Source organism: Propithecus coquereli, unplaced genomic scaffold (assembly GCF_000956105.1).
Source record: "Propithecus coquereli isolate 6110/MARCELLA unplaced genomic scaffold, Pcoq_1.0 Scaffold8, whole genome shotgun sequence".
Lineage (NCBI taxonomy): Eukaryota > Metazoa > Chordata > Mammalia > Primates > Indriidae > Propithecus > Propithecus coquereli.
Genome location: NW_012154173.1, coordinates 14,506,375 through 14,529,790, shown reverse-complemented (window position 1 = coordinate 14,529,790; position 23,416 = coordinate 14,506,375). Strand labels below are relative to the sequence as shown.

General features: G+C 38.8%; 1 protein-coding gene across 1 annotated transcript in view; it reads left to right on the top strand.

The window, feature by feature from the left end:
- Positions 1–23,416, top strand: part of PREX2 (phosphatidylinositol-3,4,5-trisphosphate-dependent Rac exchange factor 2) — a 306,900-nt gene that overhangs the window by 231,780 nt on the left and 51,704 nt on the right. Inside the window, exon 32 of the mRNA XM_012663111.1 lies at positions 7,923–8,037. Within this exon, the coding sequence (XP_012518565.1) occupies positions 7,923–8,037 (115 nt within the window). The remainder of the gene's footprint in view (positions 1–7,922; positions 8,038–23,416) is intronic.

Sequence of the window (23,416 nt, the reverse complement as noted above, 5' to 3'; positions counted from 1 at the left end):
CTGTGCTCTGCCCCACACCAAATCAATAAGACAAAAATCTCTGGGAGGTGGTCCCCAAATACCAGGATATTTTAAAAGCTTTCCCGGTGATTGTGGAGTCTACCAGGAGGGAGAAACTACAAGTCTGTGTGGATTATGAAACACTGTGCAATTATCCAATTAATCTTTACATAATTAGACAAATTCATTTCACAAATGTTCAATGTGTCTAGATGCTGGGGAGCTGAGGGAAGGGGGCTGGGAGCAATGTAAAATATTTCTGCATTGTTAGGTCGTTAGCGTACAGACGGCCCCTAGAAGATGTGACCTTGGGTGGGACAGTTTTCTTCAGCAAAGGCTGAACATGCCTTAGAGAGTGAACAGGGGAGGAATGTCTTCTGCAGCGATCCTTGCAGCTGGGCAACGAGCCCATCATTTCTGAAAGGGGATCCAGCCAGCAGCTCTTAGAAAATCCTCTGTGGTCCATGCCACGCACCTTCAGACCTGTGTCTTTTTGTAGGGACCAGGACTCCAGTGGACCTCACTTCCAGGGCTTGGAAGAGGGTATAATTTAGGAGAGGAAAATTAAAAACACAAGTTGTATCCCCTGCTGCTGCAGCTGGTCTTGGGGCTGGGACGGATTCTCATTTTCCTTCTCCTCCTATCCGTTGTGGGTCGGCCTTACTCGCAGCCTGAACCTCTGCTGATCTAAGTGGCTAACCTGTGGCATGACCAAGGCCTCCATCCCTAAGAGACTTGGTCCCCTGGTCACTAGGCCCTTCTCGGACCAGAATTGCTGCAGCTGTTCATTTACCATCAAATTTGGGCAAGGGAAAAACTAAGAGGGACCCCAGCAGATACCCACGTGCCAAGCATATTCCTTCCTGCTCCCACGGTGTAACAACAGCCCTGTCCTTCTGATGATTGGGGTCAACCAGCCTTCCCAAAGTGATGGTTGCTCTTTCTGGCTGCTGGTGCCTTGGAAATCCACAGAACCAGAGTTTGGGGATGAGTGAGTGAGTCACTGGGACTGATACATTAGTTTCCAAAGGTTGCAGTAACAAATTGCCCCGAACTGGGTGGCTTAAAACAACAGAAATTTATTCTGTCACAGTTCTGAAGGCTAGAATCTGAAATCAAGATGTTGTCAGGGCATTCTCCTGCCAAAGGCTCTAAGGAAGAATCCTTCCCTGCCTCTTCTGGCTTCCGGTGGCTGCCAGCAGTCCTTGGCATTCCTTGGTTTGCAGCAGTGTGATTACAATCTCTGCCTCCGTCTTCACATGACCTTCTTCCCTCCGTGTGTGTGTCTGCCTTTGTGTCTCTGTATTCAAATTTCCAGCTTCTTATAGGGACACAAGTCATTGGATTTGGGCCTATCCTAATTCAATAGGACCTCATCTTAACTTGATTTTATCTGCAAAGACTGTATTTCAAAATAAGATCACATTTGCAGGCACCAGGGGTTAGGACTTCGTCCTATCTTTTGTGGGCACAATTCAAGCCTCAATAGATGTTAAGCACAACCATTTCCTCTTCCAACTTCGGTTCCTGGACCCATGTGTTTTACCTCTTAGAGACATGGCATCACATTATATAAAGGTCTTTGGTTTAAGTTACTTAGTGTCCTAACGTATGGTATCCCATCCTTGTAAAGTGTTGTTAAATACCTGTTCCCTGGGTCTCTCTGTGGTGGTTTGCATTAAACCAAATGGGACATGTGGTGCTGGTCTTTTCCCCACAAGCACACTCTTGTGTATTTAATATTTTGGGGTTTTTTTCTCCTATGGAAAAAAAAAGCCGCCACCAATAACTGCTACCGCTAACTCTTTCCTCTTTGCAAGGTATCTTTCCTTACTCAGAGAATAATAAAAATCACCTAGAAACATGAATGTCCTCTCTGTTAAACAAAGGGGAGCATTTTGTTATAAACATTGCCATTTTCTAAGTGCCCTTCATTCAGTATTTTTTCCTCCAGAACTCTTCTTAAAGTTCTTTAAAAGGTGTATCTTTTAGTTTTCCCTTTGGGTTTTATACAGTATTTATAATTGAAACAATAAATAGCTTTTTAAAAAAGATGAAATAATGCCCAAGATTGAGATTTCCGAGACTGGGATTCCCAAATGTCAAGAGTCTATATACGAGCGTGTAAACCCACTTCTCTTGAAAAGACAGCACAGTATCATGCCATGTTCCAGTCAGCCTAGTTGTACTAACTCCACCCAGAGGCCAGGAGGTTTCACAATGACCCAATGGCCAATTAAATGCTTTCACACTCGTGATTTATTGCGAGGCTTTCGCATGCCAACAGTCATGCAAGTGTACTCAGCACACACAGGCAGTGATGAGAGGGGAAACGAACCACAACCGAGACCTGGGGATACCAGTGTGCTGACTGATGAACCAGGCAGGTCTAGTTTCCCTCAAAATGCCAGGGGTGGTGGCGGTGGCAATGGGGGTGCAGGTTGTTGCCCTTCTCCCAGCAGAGCTTCCAGGGCCACTGCCAAGAGAAAGGAGGCCTCTAAGTTCTCATGGGTAAAGCTTCTGCGGGCATCTAAGCCATGGTCAGTTTCTGGGCTGCTTTTATGGCCCTGCCCAGGAGGGTCCGTGGTCATTATCTCAGCCACCTTTTGGCTTTGCTTTCTTGTCTGGTGGGTTCTCAGAGGTGCTGGCCACAGCAGGTGTTACTGTATCACCTCAGTCTACCACACCTGTGCTTATCACTTTGAAGGGTCAGCAGTTTCATTGTGAGCCGAGTCACTTGTCGTAACTGACTCCATTTTGAGACATTTAGAATCACAAAACATTATCATACGTCACACAGCCATTCCTACACGTTGGTCATAATGGGATTGACAAATCTTGCTTTCCTCACAATAAGTGTAACCGATTTTGAGGAATTCTGCCCACTGTGCCCGTTTCTGAGGAATTGGAACAGTGGGTGTGCAGTATATTATCTAACCAAAAGTATGCTATCAAAAGAGTGTTAGTGGATTGACACTGTTCTTAAAATTATTCTTCAGAAATCCTGTGTTTTTCCTGATTAAACGCTTTCTTAGAAAAGCCTTGAAATATATTTTGAGTAAATAGAAATGCAGTTCACTTTCAGTCTGAGAATAATTTAATTTTTGACTTTCCCTAAGCTTCATTAGGTTTTCCTTTTTTGCTGACTACCTAAATTTAATGGGATGTTTTTCTCCCTCTAATTCAAAAGTGGTAGAAGTAAAACAAGCAAAGTCAAGTTGTAATTTAAATACTGCCCCTAATTAAATGTTATTAAATAAATTAAATATTTGTTCAACCAAATATGTTAATACTACTTTTGAGAAATATAGTATTTGATGGAAGAGAACTGAAGTAACTAATCAAGAAAATGCTAAAGAGAGACCAAGGTTTGAAGTTACTGCATTACTATATATTTAACCTACTTTTACTGAGAATAGAAATTTAATGTGTTAGACTATTGTTCTGTTTTCTCTTTTAATAACAATAAATGTGTAAACTATTTAGCTCAATAGGGAATGTTGTCCTCCTTCCTCTTCTTTACCATACAAATTTTAGTTTTTAAATATAGAACTCACTTTTTTTGTTCATTCCCCACAACCCAATATATGGGCCACAAAATTCTTGCTAAGATTCTTGGCAAAATTGTTAGAGATGTTTCCTATTTTTTAAAACGTTTATGTAATTGTGAATTTTAACTGCCTTGTTAATTTGGAAATTAATTGTCAAAAATGTAGTGAAAACAGGAATGTAGAAGTATTCATTAAAATTACATTAAGTTGTGTTTATATAATTGTTATTGTATTGTAACAAGCTTTTAGCACAGGACAGGCCATTCTGGCCAAAGTTGAACAATGATGACCTTTATGAATATTAGATCCCAGGTGGTTCCCCAAAGCCTCCTCTCCCACAGTCCCGCTGTTGCTCCATCCCAGTGTTCTCCGTCCAGTCTTTCTGGTCTCAAGTCACAAATTGAAGTGTCCTTGTCAGGTTTTAGTCATTTAGACATTTAGGATCACGAAACATTATTATACATCACATAGTTATTCCTACATGTTGGTCATAATGGGATCAAATGTCGGTTCTTAGTGTGCTCATGGCCGAAGAGTGACCAGACACACCAAAGCAAGGCGAGCACAAAAATGAGTTTATTGAGGAGAGAAAGATAGGATTATAGGGCAAGAGCAAGATACAGGTTTACAGAGCACGATACATACTCCACAGATGACAGCTGACCAATTGTTGCAGCAAAAGGAAGGGGCCAAAAAGGCCTGGTTATGATCTGTGTCTAGTTTTATAGTGTCTAGATTGGGACCTCCCTTGTGGTTCAGAGGTCACCGTGGAACCACTTTGATTGGATAGTTGGGAGTTGCATGACCTGAGTCTTACTGCACATGCAGATCTCCCATGAGCCTCTCTGAAAGCCCATTTTGGGGGTGGTGGATTGCAGCAGCACCCACTTTCATCCCTAGGAGACTCAGAATCCCTCACTATCTACCTAACATCCTTACATGGATTCTTCTCTTAGTCCTCAAAACTTTCTGTTTGGCTAAACACACTCATACATAATCTACATCTCATGGAAATTGAGAACTAGATATTGCCCCTGGAGCATTTGGCATGTTGCCTAGTACATAAAACTCATTCAATAAATACAAACAGTCACAGGCTATCTTAATATTATTATTTAATTAAGTTGTTTCTCATCAACCATAATTAGTAGGTATTCCTATTTTCCATGTCTAAAATGCAGAGCCCGAGGATCTCAGATATTAATTAACTTGCCTGAAGTCACACAGCTACTAAGGAGCAGAAACTGGGGTTTTACTCTAGTGCGAGGGCTTTCATCGGCTTTCCAACTAGTAAGAGTAATTCACATCGAAGTACGACTATGGGTAGACTGAATCCTCCTGGGATATTTGCCTTTCACAAATAACAGCTTGTTAATGGAGGTAAATGTGGCATTTTTTTGAGGATTGTTTTATCAGGGAGATTTTCTTTTATTCCCTCCGTGCATTCAGGTCCAGAAGTTTGCTGAGCCAGTTGTAACTATTCTAATTAATGCAGATGTGGGTCTAGGAGAGAAGGCTTCCCCTTTGCCCTTTGAAGGTTTGCTGAAAATGAACTTAAAATAGAAAAAGGCACACAAAATTTATTTACTGTGCATGGGGGGAAAACTATAGGAGAGTGATTACCCAACAACCCAATGAGGTCCAGAAGCTCATGTACTCTCTTTCATAGGGAAGGGAAGTGGGAAATGTAGGGGATAGTAAATGATTATTAGGGAGAGTGAATGCACCCAAGAGACAGAAATTAACTTGTAAATGATTTTCTTGGAATTTGTATGAGTTGGAGAGACGATCCTCTCTTGAAAAAGTCTATGTGTCTTCTTCTTTAGAGAAGATAATTAGATTTAAGGGAGGGAAGGGGAAGGGAGGCAATCATGTTCTCTTTGGCAGATCTTGTCTTGAGGTACATAAAGGAATATCAGAGCTCAGCAGATTCTGGAAGAATCTGCTGACCAGCCAGGGCCTTTTAGGAAAAATAATCAGCATGCCAAGGTGTCATATTTTAGGGTGAAATTCCCAGAGTTCCTTCCTAGAAGCCATAACGAATTGTCAATGGAAATGAACCCAAACTCCATAAAATAATTTAAAGAAATTTATTCTGAGCCGATTATGTGCGATCATGGCCCAGAGAGCCATGGGTTACAGTTTGGTTTTATGCATTTCAGGGAAATAGGAATTACACATAAAGCCATACATAAATCAATACATGGAAGCTGTACATTGGTTTGGCCCAAAAAGACAGGATATCTTGAAGCAGGATATTGCAGGTTATAGGTGGGTTTAAAGATTCTTTGATTTGTAATTGGTTAAAGAAATGGAACTTTGTCTAAAGGCTTGGGATGTTTTAAGTTAAGATAAGGAGATCTGTTAATCAGAGAAAAGCCACCGGACGTATACTGGACGTATACTCATACTTAAGTGATCTGAGGACCTGCAGGTGTGGTTCAAACCCTGCCCTGTATAGCCCTAGAACTTGTTAATGAGTTACAAAGGATATCTCCAAGCAGGGAGGGGACATGTCCCTTCTCATGGCCAGCAACTCAGTTTTAGGGTATTGTTGGGGTCCCCTTGGCCAAGAGGGGGTCCATTCAATCAGCTGGGTGAGCTTAAGATTTTATTTTAGTTCACAGAATAAACAAATAAAAAAACTTTGAAACAAGCCCACAAATTTGATTTTTTGTATTGAAGTAAATAGTACTTCCTATTTAATATTCCACAATTGCTTTTTTCAATTATGAACCAATTTTTTAAATTTTCATTTTTAAAAATTTCAAATTTAGCAATACTCTTCACAAATTTATTTTCATCAGTGCTGTAGAACTCTTACCAGTTTACAAAATATAGCACAGCTAAAATTAACAGTCACCTTCCTATTTTTACCCCCAAAAATGGTGATAATGGTTTCTCTCGGTTTGAAGAAACATCATTATTTTATTTAGAAACTATTGCATTCAGCAGTTTTGAAAGAAGATTAATTTTTGTCAGTTTCAAAATAGTTAAAAATCAAGGCTCATAAGGGATAATGCATTTCAAGGGAAAATAATTTACATTTCTAAATTGAACCCATTGCCAATCCTTCTGCTGGCAGCCTTTCCATAGGAAATCTATATTTCTCAGCCCTTTCTCTCCAAAATTTTTTAAATACCACCTCGTAAAGTTTAAAAGAAAAAGAAATAATCAAAAATGTTAGTAAAAAAGGAAATCTATATTAATCAAAAGACATTTAAAATTAGTAGAATGTTATGTATATGTTTATTTATTTTTAACTAAATTATCTGACCATTTGAGTAGAGGTGGTTTTCTAAGATTTCACTTTATCTATACTTGTTACTTATTATGCTATTATTTCTTAAATTTAATTTGATTGAAACTGTAAGAGAAAGTGAACAGACATGGAGAGTGATGATATCTGTTTACTCTGACATATGTTAATGCACAGTTCTGCCTCTCGTACACATGTTCTGAATGTATGCATATGTGTGACATGTAATACATGTGTATGTATATATAAATAATATGAAGTTTGAATTTAGCTTCACAAAGAATGTTGTAGGGGAGGAAAAATAATTTTCTCTCTACCCTTCATAGTGCTTAGTTGTGATGGACTCCTATAACAAAAGACAGATTAACAAGAGAAAAACAAACAGAAGTTTAATAACATGTATACCTCATGGCTACATGGGAGATACTCAGGGAGAAGTGAGTAAATCTTAAAGGTGGCTTTGAATTTAGGCTTCCATACCAAGGTCCACTGAAACAAAGAAAGAAGGGTGTGGGGAAGGCTCAGTTATGGGGAGGTGACCAGGAAAGCCCCTTAAAACAGGGGTAAGGTTTGTTGTGCAGATAAGAATCTCTGGGGATTTAATCTTCCTTCTCTTCCTGGTGCTGAGAGGAGACACTCTTACAAATGGAGATTTCCTTTATAGATGTAGATTTTCCTTACAGAAAACGGTAACTTCTACTCTGATTTCAGAGTTTCTCCCGTGTCTGCAGTTTCTCAAAATAACCAGATCAAAATAATCCTTATGCCAATGAGGTATATTTTGGGGTGTTATATTCTGGTCTCCTACAGTTATATTTTGGGGTGGCATATTTTGGTCTCTTACAACATATACAAAATGTTTTAAAAATAGAGGACAGTTTAAACTAGAAATTTTCTTTGCCTACTTAACATAAAAATCACCAAATGTTTGATATTTATTTTGAGAGCAGAACGATTTTCATTCATTTTTGGACTAGTTAAATATAGTTTCTTGCATATATGTTTATACTTGGTGCTGTTGGGCACATTTACTAATAATCAATAAAATTACACTAAATATGGAGAAATTGAGTTACAGATTGCTTGTAAAATACATTTACTTGTTTATGCAGCACTGGAGAGCATGGAAGGATATTATTATAGAGACAATGTTTCTGTGGAAGAATTTCAAGCCCAGATAAATGCAGCCTCGTTGGAAAAGGTCAAACAGTACAACCAGAAGCTCAGGTATGTAATGGGCCAAGTTTTTGTTTTTTAAATAAGCCCCCATTTGTTGCCTGCTGCACAGAGAAGAGCCAATGTACTGAAACAGTCGGGGGTTGCAGTGGAGAAGGAGTTTTATTCTGCAGAGCACCAAGTGGGGAGACAGGAGAAATTTCTCAAATCTGCCTCCTGGAGAATTTGGGAGACAGGGTTTTTAAGGCTAGTTTAGCAGACAAGGAGTTAGGTAATTAGGTTCATTAATTGGGGCAGAATTATAGGGGTGTGGAAGTCATCTTCTTGTGTTGCTCCAGTCCCTGGGGTCACAATTCCAGTTGAGTCGGTTTCTTGGTATGGGCCTCTGGTCTGGGTGGGCCAATCAATCCACTGGAATGCAGGACCCGGAAGATATCTTAAAGACTACCTTTAGGTTTCGAAAAGGTGATGTGATCTATGGAGAAAGTTAAGAATCTTTATGTACACCAACTAGGGGGAAAGTTAAGAATCTTCACGGACGCCAGGTAGGTGGCTCCGGAGTGGCAACTAGAGAAGCAAACGGGGACAGTAACTAATTATTATCATTATTCTTAGCGAGGCCTTTACCATAGTTCTCGCCTTGCACCCCGTTATCGATTTGTGTAAAGGGCTGTTTCTCACATTTTGACAGAAACATATAAATAGGATTTTTGACATTATCCATTATATTAGATTATTCATGGTGGTGTTTCTTTTGATATGTCATCTAAAAGACCACCAGGATGGCTAAATAGTAGAAAGGAGAACTTTATTGGGTATATCAGTTTACAACTCAGAAAGAGACAGTCTGTGAGAAAGTGCTCTCTCTTCTAGGAGGGGAAGGACAGATTGGGTTGTTTAATGCCTCACAGGGTTCCTATTACACAACAGAGTCATACATATTCAGCAGATTTGAGGGGACAGCTATGCATATTTATAAGGGGAGTCAGGTGCGTGTGCAATGGTTAAACATATGTAGCATATCTCCCATGTTTCCTTTGGGACAGGGTTTTAGCGTTAAAATGAGGTGGAATTTGGCTCTTTATGTCAAAAGGTGAACTATAGGACACAAAGATACTTTGTGTGCAGCCTCTAGAAGTAGTTTATGGGAAAAGAATGTTTGTAAGGCTGGTCCTCTATCCAGTTAGGGCTATGGTGGTCTGGATTGTAAATCACAGTTCTGATCATTTGCCTGATAGCTCCTGTTGTTAGAGAGTCTAGCAAGAGTGTGGTTTTTCTTGTAGCCACAGGAATTTAGAAATTTGCCGTGACAGCTGGGCCCTGAACCCTTGACCCGTAGGTAACTTTGTTTCTTTAACCTTAGATTCCAACTTCGTTGATAAAAGGGCATCTATTTTGGTCTCTCAGATCACATATATAAAGTCTTCTTATCGAGTGTTCAATATTTAAATATTCTAATTCCTACATTTTTTTCAAATAAAAATCATTAGGGAAAAGTATTTTAAAAATTTTTTGCTAGTGTTGTAATTTCTGAAGAAGATAAAGAGGTTGTTAAATACTTGGTAGACCATTTCCAGGGGAAGAAAAATCACTGGCGTATGATATAGTGGTATCTCCTAGAGGTTTCAGTGGAGTAAGGGTAAAACAGGTTTCTTCATGTTTCCTGTTGTGTTTATCAAAGTGTTTTACCTAAGAAGCTCTCCACAAATGGATGTTTAGTTGCACCAAAGTATTTAGGTATAACTAGCAGAGAGAAGTGGGGATGTGGCATATCATTCACACCACTGTGAGTCTCTTTTAAAAAAACAGAAATATATATACATATGAAACATGTCTGGCAGGATATTTAACAATGGTACTTTATTAAGAAAATAGCACATTATTAATTACATGATATCCTGTCCTCATAAGAAAACATCTTAATGTGTCTTTCTTGGAGAAAGCATTTTTTAAAGTACGAACTCCTAAGTACAAACTAGGTGCCCTTGTCAGTGATTACCTGCTACATGTCCTTTTTGCTGTGAATTAGATTTCCTTTGCACAGAAAGACAGTTACCTTCCTCTTGACTTCCAATAAGGCCTTCTCTTCCTGCTTGTTTCTTGGATAAGGTGTTAATTTCTTCTTTAATTTTTCCTGTTACTCTGTAACCACAAGTACTTCTAAGTGGCTCTGGGGCGGTCTGCTCTTGGTTTTCAGCGCTACAAGGCAACCCTGACCATTTCTTCAAAGGGGCTGTTACTGCCTGCCTTATCCCTAAGGCGACAGTCTTTCCTCATAACCCTAGTGCTTTTTTCACACTTTAACTGTAACCATTTCATTTTGGACATTCGTTTGTTTATTTACTAATTGGACCTCAGAAAAAGCCTTTTTCTTCTTATCCTTACAACAAACAAACAGACAAACTCTTTATTGTTTTATTAGAAAGCATTCTTTAGATTACAAGTGTCAGAAACCAAACTGAAACTGGCATAAGCAAAATAATGTGTTGGCTGATGTTATGTAAGAGAGCTATGCAGGGGCTAGAACTGCTTCAGGCACAGCTCGATCATGGGGTAATAGGTCCTCAAGATACTGTTTCTCTCTCTCGCCTGTTGGCACTTCTTTGCTCTGTGTGGGCTGCGCTGTCAGGCAGGGTCATTTCACATTTTGGGTAAAGATGGCTCCTACAGACCACTATTACATTCTCAGAAGAAGAGAAGGTACCAACCCCCAGCCCGCACAGCCCAGCAGAGGACCTGGGGAGGCACTCACCAGCTCCCTCCCGGGTGGGCTCAGCACCTCACGACCAGTGCATTGTCCCAGTGAGCCAAGGCGAGGATGCTGGGCAGGCAGAAGCAGCGGGTTCCACTCCAGTGACAGAGATTACTCCAGAACAGCAAAGGATAGGCAGAAGTAATTTCCTCCTTAAAAGAAAGTAGAATGATAGCCGTCATACCTACCAAATTTTAAAAACTTATCAAGAGTCAATCACAATGCCAGGTGAGTTATGTGGATTATTTAGAAGCTCAGTGAGTTCCATATTATCATTTCATTTTAAGGAGAACTTAAGTTCACCTGGATAATACGTGGTAAAACCAGGATTTAAATCAAAGACTGTTTTCTTTTTAATGTCTGTATTTTTTGTAGTATATTAGGCTGTGTCAGTGAATGGAGTGAACATTAAACACTGAAAGCAAATTCTCTGTTGCTAAGTTTTGGCGTCAGATATTTTCAGCTGCTCCAGTTGCTCTGACTGTGAACCATCAGTCGTTCATTCACCCAGCGTTCGTGAGGTTTCCATCCTCGTGAGAACGGGAAAGGCAGAAAATGAACAAGGAAACAAATCCATAAACAAAGTATCCCAGATAGTGAAAAGTGCAGTGAACAAAATATAAAACAAGTCGATGTACTAGGAGGTTGGCCATTTAGAGGGAGTAGTTAAGGATGACTTAAACATCAGGGGTTATTTGAACATTAGCCTGAATCACAAGGAAACAGCTTTTCCAAAATCTGGAGGAAGATCGTTCCAAAAACAGGAGAGCTATGCATACAAGCCATGGGGACAAGCTTGTCATATTTGAGGACGATGGAGCAGACCAGTAGAATGCCAGCACTTTGAGAATAATGATGCACGTTGAGGGAGATGGGCAGACGCCTGATCGCGTTGGCTGCAGCCCATCCTAAGAGGCTGGGATTTTATCATAAGAACAGTGGAGAAGCCACTGGCAAGGTTTTACTGAATTACTGCTGTCCGTTTGTATTTCATTCATCTATTGTCGATAATAATAAAGATGGTTAAAGTTTTCACAAGGTAGTAGTGAAGCAAGGCGAGTCCAGCTGACTGGCGTGACCCCTCCTCCTCCAGTCCCCTGTAGACACAGGGACAGAGAAGGTCACCTGCAGAGGTTTGCCATGTGCATTGTATCCCTGACACCAGCTGCCTGGAGATGACCTGGTTTACTTGTTGCCCCCAGTGAACCAGGTTGAGCTAGGAGAACTGTTTAACAGCTGTTTCTAAAATATAACCTCCCTCCTGTGCCAAGTCAGGTAAATTTCTTGAGTGATTTCCTTCTACTTGCTAAAAAGTAACAGCATAAAGTGTTTAACTCTGGAATTCTGTGCAAGGAATTCAGGAGGAAGGGCATTTTTATCCCCTCCCTCCACCATCCTCACCCTGTTTTATTCTCTTTTCTTCGTAACACTTTTCCTCTTTAGTGCATCTGGCCATGCGCCATCATCCCCAGCAGCCTCATTTTTCCCGGCCTTACTTAAAGGTAACTTATCATTACAGACTTTTCCATTTCGTGCATCCTGTTTATTGGCAGAAAGCACCGTGCCCTGGTGACTGATGAGAAAAAATGTAAGTGGGAACAGTGCTCCTTGCATCAAAGTACCACTTTCAAGTCTGAGGGCTCTAGATTATTATTATTTTTTAAATGTCATTTTTAGTAGGAAGTAAGTAGTAAAACAGAAAAATCAAAAAGAAACAAGTTGTATATTAGTTACTGAGATTTTGTGTGTGTGTGTGTGAAGTGACAGTTTCATATTGAATTTTTTAGTGCTTATGATTTTGGGTATCTAAATGCAAATTCATTGGTCTTTATAGGAAGGAAACAAGAGAACTTTTCAAAGCAAATGTTCTATTATGGCACACCTTTGTGGATAAAGAATGACACATTTTCTTTAAAGAAAGTTTAAAAAGCCAAATACATATTTATGTAATAAGTACAAGGAAGGTAGAGATTTTATTTATGCTAACAAGAAATACTGCACAAATACCAGTCTCAGAGCCATGTATTTTGGACAGCTTTTTCAACTGAGAAATGCCTCGCCAGGATTATGCGTTCCCTATTCTCATGATGGCACCTCTATGAAATGTGTTACTTCTCACTGCCTTTGCAGAAAAAAATAATATGTCAGTGAATATGCTCTCCTGACATGGGTGGATGTGAAGGACGGCATGGCCTTATTGCCATTTCACGTCTTTAGGCACAGCTATGGGATGGCATGAGAAAGTGAAGGGACAGCTTGTACTCCCACCTCTGGGTGCAGACACATGTCCCCATCCCCTTCTCTTTCTTCTCACAGATTCCTCAATTCATAAAACACTGTTTCTCATTCCTTGTTTGGGTAGCAAACAGTATATCCAAGTTTGAAATAGAAAATGTTATGTTCTATTGCTGAGGATCTGTGGAAATTACCTTAAATCAACAAGAGTATGGGTTTAATTGAAAGTCTGAGAGAGAGAGGGAGAGAGAGGAAGGGAAGGGAGGGAGAGAGAGGGAGACAATATTTATTAGCATACATTACTGTCTTTGTCCTTAAATTGTTTTCCTATTGAGAGCTGTAGCTTTTAGAGATATTAAGTAGTCTGGTTTCTTTTTCAATTAACCAGAAATATTCCAGATACATATTTATCTCTTCTGTAGCAGTTTTATGTTTGTTTTCCACTCTATCTTTCAGCAGAATTCCATTTTTAAAAAAATATCTTAAGACGCATCCATATTTTGGTTTCCCTAAGACTAAACTGTAAACCAAAAGTGTATATTCAGTTCCTTTCTATTTGCAGACTGAGAATGCAAAGTTGTCAGAGTTGTAAATTTTGTTTTATTTGAGAAGTAATTTTTCCTTAGCAGGAGAAAACAACTAAGTCTACAAAGAATTTGAATTAGTTTCTAATGCTTAAAAGTTTTGTAGATTTCTTCTCTATACATGGAATATATTAATAGGAAGGATCCCCTCTTTACAAAATAGAGGTTATACTTAAGTGCCAAATTTTTGCACAAAGTAAAACTACAGGAACTGCTGGACACTTACATTCATTCAGCAAATACTGCATTATTACCAAGTACCAAGGACAGTTCTTCACATTGGAGGCATCACAAGAGGTAAGGTTGCTGCCTGCCAAGAACATCTTGTCTGTGGGTTCCGCTAAATATTAAACAAAATTTTCACTAATGATTTCTAGCAATAAGTGAGCCAAATTATGGAGGGAACATGTCAGGTGCTGTGCGTGTGTGCAAGATGAGAGTCAGTTGTAATTGGGGGTGGGGTGACAGTTGAAGGTTTCAGAAATGAATTATTTGAGGAAGTGACCTTTCAGCTGAGATCTGAAAGAAGAGTTGTTTAGGGGAGAGGGGTTGAGAGATAATGATGCGGGGAAAGGGAATTATTTTCTAGCAGAGGGAAAGGCATGCATGAGCATCCTGAAGGGGAATGAGAAGTCCTAAGGCTATGGAGGCTCCATCCAAGAGGAAAAGAGACCCGAAACAGATCTGTCAACAGAATCACCCCGTTCCCTTCCTCTCCTTTAGCATCCAGCTCTTCCTCAACCCCTTTAATCCAGCCTTCACCCTGGACACACATTAGCTCAATTTCTTTGCCAAAATAGTACAATTGTTTAGGACATCTCTCAAATTTATCTTCCTACAGGATGGCTTTAGTTATACCCTCCCCTAGAATTAACCACCTTCTTCTTTAAAACCTAGCAACCTCTTTGACTGCATTTGTTTTTGTCTAACTTGTGGGTTATTTGCCTGCCTTCCTCAATACATATCGAGGGCAAACCAGGTCCTAGTTCCGCACCGTGCTTGGTACGGAGTACATGCCATAAAAATAGTTGAATTGAATTTGAAATCAAATGAATCATAATTACATTGGCCATCTTTTTGTAGTATTATCATTTTATTGAATTTATTCCAGTACCCAGTCTACTTTGTTTTATATCCGAAAAATTCCAGGCCCTTTGAAGGGTACAGGTGCTGACTCTGTTGGAGACTTCTCAAGAAAATTCATCAGCGTAGCCAAGGTTCATAAATTTCATGTGAAACAAGATCAGATAAAGTTGAAATTGTAGTGACACTTGGAGAGCGGTGTATCTCTTCTTTGTTTGAAAAACAGTATAACTTTGCCACCATTGTTTTATTGAGAATGTGATATAGCTGCATATACATTTATGCATGCAGTCTTATTTAATTTACCTGGATTATATTTATTCTTATTTGAATTCATTTGCCTTGAGAAGTTGTAATTATAACTAATATTTATTTTACTTGCACCTTACAGGAATTTTTAATGCAATTTTTAGATAAGGGCAACAAATGAGATTAGAGTTACTTAACTATGAGTTTTCACGTTTTTATGATGTCTTTCATTGTGATAATGTTTATAAAGATGAATAGATATTCTGGCTGACAAGTAGAAGCAGATAAAATCATCTTCAAAAAGAATTCTTGGAGGAGAATCACGTCTGTCTCAAAGCTAAAGAAAGCTATTGTTTTCACCAAAGCACAGGAGAGATCAAAGTACTTTGTGCTCAGAATTTCTTTTGGAATAAATGAAAGCTGGAAAGTGTCAAAGAGAAAATAAGCATACGCCAAGAATCAGTGGGGGAAATATACTCTGTGAGGAAAAATTGTCAGTGCTTATGGAAGCAAGATTGATTTTTATTTTTAACTCTGCTGACTTTACTATCTGATCACAAGGACAATCACTCTTAAAAATATATTCAAAGTGAATTTTTTTTCCTATTGCTTTTGTTCAGTTCCTTTTTGCTGACATTTCATACTTCTTTTGTTTTATTGATGTACCATGGAAGGTGAATGAATGATTATAAATTATCCTTTCAAAGTTTTACTGCTATATAGGAAATTTAGCTTGGGCCCAGAGCTTTTGATAGAAAATACATGATTTTTAACTTAGAAGAAATTAATGTGGATCTACTGAAACATTATTTGTATGAAGTATAGAGAATTAGGTTTGCAAACTTAGCTGCATGGTTAGATGGACCACCCAGCTTCTACTGAGGGCAAAGTTCTGTCTTATGTAGATTAGAGTTTGTGAAATTCTGTCGGTCATTTAGGAAAAAAATCAAACACATTTTTGTTTGGCTTTTGGTAATTTCAGCCAGAATGACTTCAATTTCAATTGCCTTGGCCAGTTCCTACCCATCTTTCCTGACACACCTCAAAATTTGCCCCTACCCATGAGGTTTTCCTACCTCCCCTAAATTAGTCTTTTTCTTAATATTCCCTTACATGCTCTGTTATAGCATTTATTCCATTGACTTTTATATGCTTTCCATGTGTGACTGTTTCTCCTTTTCACCTTTTCTTTTTCTTGTTGTTATATCCATTGCTGACGAGTATCTACTATAGATAATAAATGTTTGTATGTATATAAATGCCCAAAAGTTCGGGCAAGCAAGCCAGGGCGCAAGGTATAAACAATGTCAGATTCCTGACTAACACGATGACTTAACAGACTACCTGGAGAATGGTACGGATTCTAGCATCACTGTTGAATGGGTCTTGCTGGCCACTCCCATTCTGTCTTAGAAGCTTTTCCTTATGGTTTAACTATTTATTGTGCACTTATGTGCAAATACAGGAATCTGCACAGCATTGGGGATACAGAGATGACTCAGACATTATGCCTTTGAAAATCTTAAAGGAGAGGAAGAATAAATGCAGTAAACAGGTTATTTTGAAATACTCTACTAAGCACGGTGGCTGAGGTTGCAGGATGCACAGGGAGCACAAAGGAATAGCATTTAGGAAATACAGAGGAGTCCTATGACTGCTGGCAGGCCAGGTGAAGGAGGCAGGAGAAGCTGTTCCAGTGGGAGGGAACAATATGAGCAAAGGCATTGCCGGGCTGTGATGGGGCGAGGGGGGAAGGAAATGAAGCAGGGGTTGGGTAGGAGCAGGTCACCAGGACCTCAGATGCCAGCCGAGGAACAAGGAACATAAGCTCAAGCCTGAGAAGCGATTGGCTTGAGAGTCCTAAGTGGGCTGGGGCAGGGTGGGGGGATGCATTTTAAACTGTGCATCAGAGTGGTACCACTGGGGACACATTAGGGGTGAGGACAAGATTAAAATTAGAGAGACTGGCTAGGAAGCTTAAAATAGTTCAGGCAAGTGATAGTAAGAATGCCAAGCAGATAGAAATGGAGACAGAATGGAAGAAAAAGGCAAAAGGGTCTGAAATAGCTAACGTTCATTGTTACTTGAAAACAAAAGAAAGTGTCTCTGGCGTCTGACTCTGCAACAAACTCACTAACATGCTCTCGTTCTTCATGAAATCTTACACACTGTCATGGAAGCAGGATTCATCTGCCTCAATTTTAAATGCCATCAAAATGCATTATCAGCCATATTCTTTGCATCAAATTCCAAAATTAAGTATTAAAATACATACTATATAATATTATGTATAATAATATATAATTATAATTGTATAATGATAATAATTATATGTTATTATTAACTAAAAATATTCTAATAAAATAAACTAAATGGGATATTTTCATTTAAGTCTATTCAAATATTAAGACATTTCAATCATGCAGAATTGAAAGCCTGTAGTTCTGTTCCATTCATAGACTATTTCTTATGATTGTGTACGTATTATTATAATAATTTAAAAGCTTCTTGGATGTGCTTTGGTTTGTATAATGTTGAACTTCATCTACTTGAGAGATCAGTGAACTCAGATGGAAAAATAGATACACTCAGAAAACAATGGAAGATGACAGATGAACAAATTTCTTAGTATTTTTAAGGAGAAGCATTTTCAGTAGCTCTGATATGGCGTTCATTGCATTTGTTATGAGCCCAGGTGCGAAAAAATAGAAATATGCTTAATAGACCAAATGACATTTGGGTTACAGGGGAAGGGCAGAGTTTTCAGTTGGTTTAGGGTAAATAGGGAATTTCCGCAGTGATATGAATGAGAAGAAACAAAAAGTTAATGATATGGAATCGCTGCATTAATACACTGGAGGATGGAGAATCGGCCAAACTTGGATTCCAGGCCCCACTCTTCATTGACTAGCTGTTTGATTTGGGGCAGGTTCTTAATATTTTCAAGCCTGTTTCTTTATCTGTTCATCAGGGCTAGTGATGCTGCATAGACTGTCATAAATATTAGCTGAGGAGCTATGTACAGTTCTCAACATTTGTCTAACATACAGAGTACCTGACCACAGAGGTTTGCATCTGAAAATGGGTTTCATGGGTTTGCTGTAGAGCAATTTACTTGGAGAACAAAATTAATATCAAAAGTTTCTCCAAGGTGCTTGTTGTTTGGGGCAGCTGGCCCCACTGAGTGGAAAAGACAGAGAACTTCCATAAAACAAGCTGTGCAAAATGGAGCTGGGATAGCCTCATTCGTACACAGAGATCCTCCGGAGAATATTGCAGATCCTGCCTTTGATTTCACACCAGAAAACATTACGAGGATAGAGGCAATTGTAAAAAAGTATCCAGAAGGATGGACAGCTTCAGCTGTGCTTCCGGTCCTGGATTTAGCCCAAAGACAGAAAGGAGGGGTGCCCAGATTTGCTGTGAACAATGTTGCGGAAGCCCCGCAAGGACATCCCACCGGAGTATTGGAAGTGGAAGCCTTTTATGCCATGTGTATTGAAAGCTAGGTGAAAAGTATCACATTCAGGGCTGTACTACTGCACCTTGAATGCTACCGGATTTTGTAGGCAATTAATAAAGAATTGCTATTAAAGTAATTTTTGTCATCCTGCAATCAAAAATAAAAGTTATGAATGAAACAGCAATTTCCCCAGACTCAGCGTCTTTACATGTACTTTGAACAAATACTGCATTTACCAATATTTAAAGTTCTTAATGTGCAATGTAGTCTAGTTTTTTGCTTGGTGTTATATCTAATTTAGGTTGGAATGACAGCCTACTTTGCAGGGAAAATATACATCTAAACTCTTTTTATGTTTGTTTTAATAACTCTCATGGTAGAAGAAGACAAATCTCATAGAGATATTTATATGTTGACAGGAAGGGAAGAAAAGATTGAAATGCAGTTTCTTAACAAAAATCCAGCAAAGTTGTATTGCCATCTGTAAATTACAGATAAAAACAATACCAATTTTATTTCTCTTATTTAGTTAATGATATGAAACAACCAATTTTTCAAATTCTGACTAAAAATTTAAATGAATTGTAGAGATGACAAGTTTTAAATAAAAATGGCTGCTTGTGTTTGTTTTCAATTCTTATACACTTTTGGTTTATAGTGAACAAGCTAACCTTAAAATATCACGTATTATTATATGGCCCCACTGTGTGTGCTAATTATGCAACCACATGGGACTTGCTGCACTAGTCTGTACTCTGTTAAATAAGACAAGTGCTTTTGAATGTTGGCACGTCAGGGCCATGTAAATTGTTACACAGTTTGCTTCATCATAGCTCACTGCAGCCTCAAACTCCTGGGCTCACGCAATCATTCTGCCTCTGCCTCCCAAGTAGCTGGGACTACAGGTGCATGCCACCACACCCAGGTAAGTTTTCTATTTTTTATAGAGGGTCTCGCTAGTGCCCAGGCTGGTCTTAAACTTCCGGGCTCAAGCAATCATCCTGCCTCAGCCTCCCACAGTGTTAGGATTACAGGCGTGAGCCACTGTGCCCACAAATCCAATTTTTAAATTCAATTTTAGATTTTTTTAGAAATTCAATTTCTAAATTCTTGCTCACAATTTCTTTACTTAAGCCTGCAAGCCACATTTTGAGTTACACTGAGCTAGAGGACAAAGGCTAGAATTAAAAAAAAAAAGTACTGCTGAGAGATGTAGCTTTGGCCTGTTATAATTTGTGTGTGTTGCCTAAACAGGGAAAGAAATTGGAAAGTGAGCTGAGACCAGTTTCTGAAGGAGGGAGAATAAGCTTGTCTTGTGTCCAAGTGAAGAAATGTCATTGAAAACAACACACTGTGGCAGAAAAGCAAGTATGAGAAGAGCCAGTGTTAGGAGTTTCTGTTTCCCATTAAGGAAAGGCTGCTGGCGTGGGTTTTTCTGACACTTCCCAGGGAAGGGAGAACATGCCCCAGCCCCTGAGCCAGAATGCAAGTTCCCTGAGGGAAGGAGCTTTATCTCTGGTTCATTGCTCTATTCCTAATATATAGAACATTGCTTTGTACCTAAACAGATGCTCAAACAATATTTGTTGAAATAATGGAATGAAAGTATTAAGAATAGGTCCTTAGGTCCAGAAATCGTAGTATGAGATTAGTATTTTTTTTATGACTCTCAAGTTCCTGTTGTTGAATGCCACAAGGATTTCAGGAAGCTTAGACAGATCTTACAGTACTTGATCAACAGTAAGGACAAGGGAAGAAATCTTCTAAGTCTCACATCATTTACCTCTTCATTTCTACCTTATACAACATGGCAGAATCCATGATCAAGACAGTTCTCTCTCTCTCCTCCCCTCTCTCTTTCCCCACTCCTCTTGTCTGTTTCTTTTTCTCTCCTCCTCTCTCCAGGAAATTCAGTTAGCTTTGGACAAACTTGAATCCCATGATCTAAATGGGATATTCCTTTTGTCAGCCTTGAGACTCTCCTTATGCCTTAAAGACCCTGCTTTCCCTTTGCCTGTCTAATATCTCCTCGTCCTAATGTGCTCGCTAGGGTGCTGTCCCAGCTCTCTGCTAAACCTCTGTAGATCACTCACCACACTGGATTATAATTGCCTATTTATTTTCCTCTTTCCCAAACTATGCCACGGGGCTTTTTGCAGGTGAAAATTATCTGATTCTCACCTTTTTATTCCTAGCACCTGGCACTGTGCCTGGCTTATGAATTCTTTGTTGATGAACAAAGAAATGAATAAACAAATCTGGAGTTTAGAAATATACTGATTTGGCTTCCTGAGAAGAAGAAAGATGACCTAGGAAAAGTTTCAGATTGAGAATAGTCAGGCAAAGCAGAACCTAAGAAAACAGATGCTAAGGGGTAGGCAGTGAAGAGGAGCCCATGAAAGAAACAGATAGGTTGAATCAAGGAAAGTGTGTGAACACCAACAAGACAACAGGTCAAGGTCAAAAGTCTAAAGGAATAGAGAATTTGAAGAAGGAGTGGGTGCTATATAAGAAGAGAGTCAGGTAATGATGTTTGGAAAGTGTCCCCTGGATTTGGCCAATGCAGAGTCATAGGCATCAGTAGAGGGAATAGCTCTAGTAGTGTGGCAGTCAGCTGAGCAGAGTGGGTTGAAGGTTTGGAAGAAGGATTAGCAAATTGGACTTCTTTGGGAGAAATTTTGATTAGAAGAGGAAGTGAGTTATTGGACTGTAGTCAGAAGGAACATGGAGCCACTGAAGATTTATTTATTTTTCAATTAGAATGAACTTGGTCAAACTTACATTCCTTTGCAGGAAAGACAGTATTGCATGAGGTTGTCCATTGTTAATCATTATTGATTTTTATTTTGTCTTTCAATTATTTACTTCTGATTCATTTAACAAATATTTACTGAGCAACTACTCTGTGTTGGGCAGTTTCCTAGGTGTTGAGCATATGGTGGTAAACATGCTATAGACCCTGCCTTCATACCAATTATGTTCAATTCTAAATATTTCTTTAAAACTTACCTTTGATCTTTTTGCTCATCTGAAGAGTGAAAAGGACTTTTGAGGAAGCTCCATTTACTTAATATATTTCTCTTCCCATATTCACTATGTCTCTAAATTCTGCTAATGACATCTTTCTAATGTCTGTAAATCTGTATTTCTAGGCCTGTTACATTTTCCCTGGCCTTCCCCCTGAAGCAGATATCTACAGCTATTTATAATATGAGACTCATTCCTGAATTATTGTCTGCCTTAATATCTTAGAATATGGTGACAGTTCCACACTGCTTTAGCTGATTTTCATTAGGCACTCTGAAAGTTTACAATAGGGCAGAGACCTGGTTTATCTTTCTCACTCAGTTATCTTTTTTTCTATTATTAGTATGGTTCATAAGAGAAATAGTGAAAGTATATGTATGTTTTGTGATGGAGAAAATTTACAATGCTTGGCGATTTTTTCTTGACAAACAGCTACCATTTGTGATGGATGATTTTCAATACTTTTTGATACAGAAATCTTACTGGAAAGGAGACATATTCTCCTTGGGAATGGTTTAGAGCTGTCATTCTTCAATAAGTTTTGGAAATTATTAATGATTATGCATTTATTTATTCAAACAAAATATGTTGAACACTCACTGTGTGCCTGGAGCTGTATAGGGTGAAGGGGTAACAGAGATAAACTGTACGTTTTCTCTGTCTTGAGGGTACTTGTAGTTTTGTGGGGAAAGAAACATATGAAAAAAATCCTTAAGATACAAAACAATAGATACTGACTTTAAGGGATGTATGGTCCTGGGTATAAGGAAGGGCTGCTGACCTTAAAAATACGAAGAAAGAGAAGGGAGGCGATGTCGAAGATGAGTCTTGAAGAATAAATGATAATAATAGCTAATATACTATGTGTCAGGTACTGTGCTTAAGGACCTTGAGTTTTTCCAGATGAAGGAAAGCTCATCGTTTTATAGATTCTAGTGGAAAAACAAACAAGCCAAGAGTTAGACACTTAAAATCTCAGTATAATAGTATGTAACCATGTTTAACTTTTCCTTTTTAGAACCGAACCAGCATTTTACTGTATCATTTCTTGCTAGAGTAATTTGTAGGTAAAACAATGCTACTATGAGACTTTCAAGGGACCCTGAGAGATCCCTTGGTTATACTTGTTGCTCACTGAAGGGGGGATTGTTAAACATTTTTACTCTCTAATTTTAAGTTCTCATGATTGTTAAATACTTTGAAGTTCTGTGTTTCAATGTTAGTGGAGTTTTAGCTGATATTTAAAGCTTTAGGATAATTGTTCTTACATACAAAGAGTCCTTTTTTAAATGTGCATGATTATTTTATCTATCGTTTAAATTAAAATCTTTAATACATTTTTTTCCTCTATTAGGTCACATATATATTTAGTTGCTTCGTGGGATGGTAACTGCGATGCTTTCTTTCTAGCTCCCATAAAGTAAAGTGCAATTCAGTTTAATACCACATTAAGTATTAGATACATGCTGTCTGTCAGGGACTGCCTTAGATTATGGGATTATACACTTTAAAAGTGGGTCTCTGCCCACCAAGAGTGCACAATTTAGCACAAGCATCAGGATGAGTGTGACTCAATATAATAGAGTTCAACTTGTTTCCATGGAGTTCTCAAGGCATGTTTGTACTGGGTTTTGAAGGATCAGTAGAGTTCTGCCAAGCAGAAGAACGTGAGAGGGAATTCCAGGCTGGAAGGACAATATGCAAGAAGGTGGGGAAGCTTATACATGGAGAGTGTGCTGGGGGAACCGAGCCTGAACATGGCAGGGTGCAGTGCGGAGAGATGGGATGGGAAGTCTGTTGGTAAATAATTAGAAATGTTCTCAAATGCTAGGCTAAATTTCAGACTTTGGGCCCTGGAGAAATTTAAATTATTTTAAAACAAGGTAATGAAGTGATCATATGTATGCTTTACAAAGGTAATTTGAAAAGGCAGGCTGGAGTTAAATAAGGTGTACAAAGAAGACATGGTGGAAAAAGAGCTGACCCATCAACTTACTAGTAATAGTGTCATTCTAAGACTTCTATGATTTTTTTTTT